This window comes from Zingiber officinale, chromosome 3A (genome assembly GCF_018446385.1).
Source record: "Zingiber officinale cultivar Zhangliang chromosome 3A, Zo_v1.1, whole genome shotgun sequence".
Classification (NCBI taxonomy): domain Eukaryota; kingdom Viridiplantae; phylum Streptophyta; class Magnoliopsida; order Zingiberales; family Zingiberaceae; genus Zingiber; species Zingiber officinale.
In genome coordinates, this window is record NC_055990.1 from 72,581,590 (window position 1) to 72,590,211 (window position 8,622).

The window sequence follows — 8,622 nt, forward strand, 5'->3', positions numbered from 1 at the left end:
GACTGTTTCATCGATATCTCAACCAGTTCTACTAGTGTTTGTGTCATACTATTTAAGTTTTATTAGTTAAGTCCTGATGATAACTATCGACATCGATCTCCGAGCAATAAAAGGATTACAATAATTTGAATTTAAAATTATCAATTAAAGGAAGTTTTAGTCGACTCAATCTCAAATAAAAATTTTCAGTAGCAAATCTCCATTTTGCTAGGTATCTAGTTGTCCTCATTCTACGAGGACTTCCTATCTGTTAAACTTTTCTTTGTTTTTACAAGTACATGCAGAACTTCCTTTCAAAAACTACATGTAAGCCATATGCTTACAGACTGATTACAACAATAATAATGCTTGTTTATTTTATTCAACATTTACAAAGTCAACTAAAATCAACAATTAAGTTTAACCAACCCATTAAAGGAAATTGAATAAAATTAAACACGTATATATTCACTCATTAATATTTATAAATACAAACTATTTGTGATTAATATTTGGATAGTTGAAATGAAGGAAAGCGTTGAGTATTTTATGTAACCATAAAGTCATTCTAAAATTTAAAAGAAAATTCTACAAAACTGCAATTAGATCTGTTGTGTTATATGGAACTGAATGTTGGACTATGACTCAAATACATAAACAGAAGATGAGAGTTGTAAAAATAAGGATATTAAGTTAGTAATGTGGGCATATGAAAATGGACAGAAAAAAAAAAGAATATTAGAAAAAAAATCGGAATTACATCTATTAAGGGAAAACTCCGAGAGACACGTTTAAGATGATACGAGCATGTACTTAGATGACTAATAAATGCTCAATTTAAGTGATATGAAATTATAACAAAGACACATATCAAATAAGGAGGAGGAATATCAAAATAGACTTGATTAGCAACAATAAAACAAGATAAAATTTATTAAGTATAGATGATGATATAATAGGAGATCCATATAACCGACTCTACTTAGTGGGATTAGGTTTGGTTGTTGTTGTTGTGTTTGTGATTAATATTTATGAATAATTTCATTTTTTTTATTAGTATCATATATCCCGTTTATGTCCGACTAATCCTAAAGATGATCGATCCGACCCTATAAAAAATTTTTATTTGTCATTAAAAAAAATCGAGAGAGCTCATGATGAACAGTCCATCGATCCAATATTTTTCGATTAACTGCCCATTAAAAAAATTATCGAATTAATTCGTCAAGTCTATCACTCGATTCTTATGTATCTGAAACTGATAAAGACAGATAAAGACGCATTGTCCGCAGGACAAAATGAAAGAAGCAGGTGGGAAATAATAATGAGAGAAAATATTAAAATAAATAATTTCATATTCATCAAACTTATTAATAAACATGAAAACTCTTAAAACTAATAAAAAGTAATTTTCAAGTCACTAACCAATTAAAGATATTTAAAAATATAATAAATTTAAATAAATTCAAATTTTTATAATCTGTAAATTAGTCAAACTCAAATTAAGCTCCAACTTCAAATCAATATAAATTATAATATATGTATATGCAATTTTATGCTAGACTTAGCTGTTACCTTACTAAATAATCTTAAATATATAGCTAAAAATATGGTCTAACTTGGTTCCTCGTTTGCAAGTCTGGTCAGCACTGAGCACACTTAAAAAATAAAGTGGAGAACACAATAACAAGGAAGCTTAATTATAAGAAAAACAGGGAGATTAAGCAGACTAATTAAATCATGTTATGGCGTGGGGCGGACACCGTAGTGCAGTGCAGTGTACCAGTGCCGCCCACTTTATTCACGGACTACATCAAGCACCAGAAGCGATGATTCGCCCGCCCCTACTCAATCACACACAGTAACCACTAGTTTAACATCAACGTCCACGACACTGAGTTCCACATCACGAGCGTTGACTTAGCGTCTCATCCATCGCCGTCAAGGCCGCATTATTATTAATCCGATTGCATAACTCCGAATATTAATTATTTATTAACTAAGCAAACAAACGCGATTGGATCGATTTTTTTAAACCACTCTAGCGACGGAAGCTCCGCCGCGCCGGGATCGCCTCGTCTTCTCCCTTCAGCTTCACTAACGTGTACACCGTAGCTCCGGCGATCGCGCCGGCAGTCGGCGCCAGCAGGTATATCCATATCTGCTTGTAATTGCCCGCCGCCACTGCCGGCCCCAGGGTTCGAACAGGATTCATGGATCCCCCGCTCGAAGGCCTGCAGACCAATTCGAACATCGCATAATTAACTAATTCATTAAGCGTCGATTGATTGATTGATTGATCGATCGACTCACCCTGCTACGAGAATGTTGAGCATGACGGTGGCTCCGACGGCAATTCCGGCCAACTCGCCGACCTATACTTATATATATGTGTCAACGATGCAATTGAGAAGGTGGAGGAAGGGGAAAGTTAATTAGTTACCGCGCGCGTGTCGGTGGCGACGGCGGTGACGACGAAGAGGAGGTTGAAGGTGATGACGAACTCGATGAAGAAGGCTTGGGCAGTGGTGACGGAGGGGACGGTGACGCCGCCGGAGAGGAAGGGATGGAAGATGCCTTTGAGGGCGAAGGAGGCGCAGATGGAGGCGGAGACCTGGGCGACGATGTAGGCGGGGACGTGGGCCCAGGGGAAGTGGCGGAGCAGGGCGAAGGCGATGGTGAGGGAGGGGTTGAGGTGGGCGCCGGAGATGTGGCCTGTCGACAGGATGACGATCATCACTGCCAATCCGGCGCTAGCCGCGTTGCCGATCAGCGTCTCGGCGCCATTGTATTTCTGGTTCACGATCGGCGCGGCGGTGGCGCCGAAGATGAGGATGAATGTCCCAACGAATTCGGCTCCAAGCTGCAATTTAATTAATTAATTAATTAATTAATTAATATTCTATTGAAACATGGCATTAGCAAGAGAAGAGAAGAATGGAACAATTTTTCTATTAATTTTTTTAGATTAAAAAAAAAATATTATCAGTTATTTTTAATATTATCCTACATGGCTACATTTGTCAAGGAGAGAAAGGGGAGGCTTTATCTGATTAATTAAAATGAAAACGTGCAATATCAGGAAGTAGCATATGAGGAGATATATATCTTATAAATAAATAAATCATAAAAAGATAGAAGTTGTCGAGGAAAATCGCTCTAAAGTTGCATAAAAGAAATATAAATTCAGTTAGTTCAACAAAAAATAAGTTGCTGATGAATGAAAAACATCCACATCATTTTGGCTTAATTTGAGGTGTTCTATTTTACTTTATGAATCGTAGCTTATATAACATATATATAATTTATCTCTAATCAATATTGAATAATATTAGTCCCTAAGGTAATTGAATTGATTATTATATGATTGATTTATAGAAATAATGATCGAATTTTTATAAAATTGAGAAATTATCTTCCCATATGAGGGTTAGTTCTGATTTCTTGATCTTCATCCTTTGATGATGTGAGAAGTCATATAGGGATACCTTTATGTGATACCTTTTCTATTTGATAGAGTGATATTTTGATGATAAATAAATATTCTTTTGAGAATTCTAATAAGAATAAGATCCTTTTAATTTGTACTCTCAAACAAAAGTTAGAAGTGTTTAGCCATTGAGGAGTTACTTGTTTCAGATAAGGGAATGATCGATAATAGAAATGATTGTATATATTAATGAAATGAGAATAATTTTCATACTCCCCATATTACTCATTAATGGCTCATTCCTATATTTTAAGGAATGAATCCGTGGAGCCCACTATCATTTCCCTAAATTAAGCATCAAATTTCATTTCATTCCCATTCCAAACCCTTCAAACAAGTAGCTCCTGAGTCTTTCAAGTTTTTATTTTTTATTTTTAAAAAAAAGATAATATTTAATTTGTTATCTACTTGTTAACATTCATATAGTTTCATTCATCCTACCAAACAATCAAATCAATTCTTTAATGTGTAGAATTTCATCCAAATGTCTAATGGCAAATACATTATGAGAGCAAAAAATCAAATTTTTAAATCCTATTGTTCTATTGCCTTGATTTAAAGGATTTTACAGAGGCAATGAGTGATAAATTTGAAGGATAAAATGGAAATATAAAGAAAATGATATATAAAAATAAAATCTAATTTTATAAGAGTAACTCAAAAATGCTTCTGCTCTTTCTATTAAATAACTAGGTCTCTGCTCACGCTTTGCGTGAGGGGAAAAATATTAAATAACATTATAAAAATAGTTAACTTTAATTGAATGGCTTATAAAATAAAGAGAAAATTAAAAAGTAAAAGGCATTTATTGCTAATTCAGGTGATAAATTTTGAAGCTAGAAAAATGGTAAATGGTCTAACTATAATTTATTCTCACACTCTAACAAAATTTAATGAAGATCAATTTATCTAATTATTATTTATTTTTTATACATACAAAAAATTTAAAAGAAGATATGCATTTAAATTAGGATTAGTATATTTTTTTTATCAAATTAAATATACTTTTTCCAACCTAATAATCGATTGATTAGGTAGAAAAGAATCCTACTAAATTCAATAAAAATATATTAAATTTTAATTTAAATATATTAAATTTAAAAAGAATTATATTTTCTTTTAGATTTTTTTATATATAGGGATAATGACAAATCGACATGTATTAAGGGTTGAATTAAAAAAAATAACATAAAAAAAAGTGGAAATAAACATTTTCTGATATGGAGAAGAAGAATAGTTTATTATCAGGAGGGAGATCTGAGCAAGTTTCCTAAAACTAAGTATTTGTTTCAGCTTTAGAATAGTTTCAAAAATATTATTAAAAATATTAAATAATGAATAAGTTAAGAAATTATTTTTGAAAAATAATTAATAGAACTTTTACGACATGCGAAGTACTTACTGGCAATTAAGCTACGAGGACCATAATTAAAATATTAATTTTAGTGACTTTTAATATAAAATAAATAATTAAAGTACAAGAATATGTTCCGTGAGATAAATCCAAGCAGCAAGAGGAGAAAGAAAGATTTAAGAAAAATTACTGTCACGTGCGTACCTTGCGGGTGAGCGAGATGTCGGGCTTTGGGAACTCGGTGAAGCACGTGGCCGACGATGCCGGCAGGCAGCTGTTGCACCTCGGCATCGACTTTCGATCGTAGGACTGCGAGTCGACTCGGAGCGAGTTGAACAGCGGCGCTCCGGGCGTCCCGGGTGTCGCCGGCGCCGACAGGTTTGGCGTCGCTGGCTCCCCCATTGCCTCTCCGAAATCGACGCACAAAAACTCTCTTTCTTTTTGGGATTTTTGTTTTTCTATAATTTTTTTTTTTTTTTTTTAGGAGAAGATAGCTAAGGAGAAGGAGGGCTCAACTTACATGATTTTGAGGCTTTTATAAAGCTTTCGCTATAAGAAAGGTAAAATCCTTGCCAGGATTTTAGAACGTATAAATCTAAGGATCAAGGAGAAGAAGAACTTGATAAGCCAGACGGATGAACTCAAATTCTTTCAGGCTTTTCTTTATCTGTCGGAAGATCGAAGAAGGGAGAGAGAGCAGAGGGCCCGAGCAATGGAAAGGGGAAGAAGGGGAGAGGAAGAGCAGAGCATGATGGAGAGGAAGAAGGGGAGGCAGGGTGAATATATGGAGATGTGTTGGAAGGTCAATGGCTCACCCATTGACAGCTAAAATGCCACAGCGTACAGTGAACCTGACTAAACAATTCAATAAATTAATAAGATTGGCTGCATTATTTGCATCAGAATTATTTTAGTTAAGTTTTTTATTATTAAATCAAATATTTTGAATTTAGGTGAGGAAGTAGCTTCCTGTTTTTCGGATCAGTTACGAACGGAGTTCCTCGTGATAATTTTGAAGTAGTTAATAATTGATTGCATCAGGCGTGGTGGAGGAAATAAATAAGATAATTACAATCTGTAGTTTGACTTCAGTAGCTTGTGTAATACTTTACCGGAAAATGTTAAAATATGAGCTTCCTCGATATCTTGGCACGAGCTTGGAGAATGTTATTTAATTTGGAGGATTAATGAGTTAGTAGGCAGCTTGAGTTTCGATGAAAAAGTTTTGTTACTTATTTTTGTGATGGTCAAATGTATAATATATTGAAGTCGGCTTGCTAGCGACTTGGATGGCTACAGATCTACCTCAATTTGAAAAGTTGGTGATGAATGGAGTTATAAGAAGAAGGATAGAAAGAAAATAAGAAATAATATGAGAATAATAAAATTTATTGTTCATTCATATTTATTCTAAGGATAATATAATATATAATGTTCAAAAAGTATTTGATCAATTAATTAATTAATAAATAATTATAACAGAATTATTAGAATAATTCAAATACTAATATGATTTGGTTTGATAATTTGATCTGGTCAATTTTGATAATTCTGTTTTATCTCTTTTACCGACAAACTCAACAAGAGATCTCTGACATTGAGTTTGGTTGCTAACTTGTTGAAACATTGTCTGGATAGTAGCTTAATAAAGATATATTGGCACGAGCATGGAGAATGATATTTAATTTGAAGGATTATGAGTCAGTAGGCAGCTTGAGTTTCGATGAAAGAGCCTTGTTACTTATTTTTGTGATGGTCAAATGTAGCGACTTGCTAGCGACTTGGATGGTTACACATCTACCTTAATTTGAAAAGTTGGTGATGGATGGAGTGTAAGAAGAAGAATAGGGAGAGAGCAAGAAATAATATGAGAGTAATAAAATCTATTGTTCATTGATATTTGTCCTAAGGATAATACAATATATAATGTTCAAAAAGTACTTGATCAATTAATTAATTAATTAATTAATTAATAACATAATTATTCTAAGAATATTTCTGAGAATAATTATAACAGAATTATTAGAATAATTCAAATACTAATATGATTTGATTTGATAATTTGATTTGGTCAATTTTGATAATTCTGTTTTATCTCTTTTACCCCCTGACAAACTCAACGGGAGATCTTTCACCTTGAGTTTGCTTGCTAACTTGTTGAAACGTTGTCTAGATAATAACTTAGTAAAGATATATTGGCACGAGCATGGAGAATGTTATTTAATTTGGAGGATTATGAGTTAGTAGGTAGCTTGAGTTTCGATGAAAGAGCCTTGTTACTTATTTTTGTGATGGTCAAATGTATAAAATATTGAAATCAGCTTGCGAGCGACTTAGATGATTGCAGATCTACCTCAATTTGAAAAGTTGGTGATGCATGGAGCTCGAGTAAATCTGATGGAGGCATCGTCCTATCTGGGCCTGTACGCTGGCCGACGTATCTCATGATAACATGGATCTATCACTCGACCTCCTTTACTTGTACGACCACAGTGGTTCGCGGACAATGAGAAATCTTGATTGAGCGATTTCTTTCTAACTTCAACCTTTGACAATCTTTGACACAAAATCGACCTTAGCAAGGTTGCTTACCTTGAAATCAACATCGGGCTAAAAATCAAACAACGTCAAGAGTACGGTCCAACAATTGTGCCTTCAATGTAATGTCTTTCTCATACAATTGGCTAGCAAGAGACGCTTCGCTCGTCCATGCAACCTACCTAAGACTCGCATGGTAACTTATGTGGACCTTCCATCTCTATGACTATATAAGATTTTGCGAAGGTAAATGAAGGTATGATTTTTTCTCCTCTCACGCAAAGGCTAATATTCTCCGTCTTCTTCGAATTCTTACGCTCTCTTACGCACACACACGAGCCTTCCCTCTTATCTCGACGTCACTGACTTAATGGTCGGATGGATCACACCAGCAACGTCGACTCCCAACTTACACGCTTCAATTCGCAGCAGGCAACGAACACACCGGAGGACCTACCTTGACCGCAGTTCTGAAGGAAGGAGAGGAGGAACCCGAACAAGTGAAGGACAAACCGAGTTAAAAGGAACTCTATTTGGAGTTACAAGTTCAATCCAATCAAACGATTTACAATTCAATCAAAATAGGCGGTGTGTTAGACATTGCATCAGTTACAACATTAGGAAGATAAAGGGGTGTCCATTCACCTTCATCTTCCTCCATTGAATGCCATCAAAACATCGGTTTGTAACCGATGCTTGCTTCCTATTTATAATGGCGTCCAAGAACAATCGAAGATAGAAGAAAATCACGGTGATCAGAGTGCACATAGCGAAAGCGACAATGGACAAAGGAGAACATCCGAGAGAAAAGGGATTTGGCTCGTGAAACTCGAAGAGCTTTCTGGTTCATCCGTGATCGCACTTCCAACAATGGCGACATCCAGCGGCTTCTTTGATTTCTTCTCGGGAGATCACTATGAGATGTTACATGTTTCATTTCCTGTTTGTTTCATGCTATTAGGAACAACAATGGTATCAGAGCGTTTTTTGAAAGCATGAATTTCAATGGCGGAACTGAGAAATCGCGACGTTGCGATTTCACTCGATCTCTGCAAGAATTGACATCCTGAAGTCGCGATTTCCACCCGGCTACATGGAAATCGTGTAGTTCTCGGCGGCATAGAGTCGCAGCAGAGGAGCTCTGGCGACCGAGTTTAAATACCGGTGAAAGTCAGTCGAGAGAAGCCTCGCGTTTGTCACGAGATAGAAGATGAACAGTGTTAATTTGACGGCACAGTTTTTCCCCCCTATTTTAATTGAT

At 35.2% G+C, this 8,622-nt stretch overlaps 1 protein-coding gene across 1 annotated transcript; it reads right to left on the minus strand.

The window, feature by feature from the left end:
• Window positions 1-1,653: 1,653 nt before the first annotated feature.
• On the minus strand, window positions 1,654-5,622 carry LOC122051994 (probable aquaporin NIP5-1). The gene is made up of 4 exons (XM_042613364.1): window positions 5,028-5,622; window positions 2,423-2,842; window positions 2,293-2,354; window positions 1,654-2,213 (listed from the first exon to the last, which is right to left on the minus strand). Exons 1-4 carry the CDS (start codon window positions 5,223-5,225, stop codon window positions 2,021-2,023), a joined length of 873 nt encoding a protein of 290 aa, XP_042469298.1. The 5' UTR covers window positions 5,226-5,622; the 3' UTR covers window positions 1,654-2,020.
• Window positions 5,623-8,622: the final 3,000 nt, after the last annotated feature.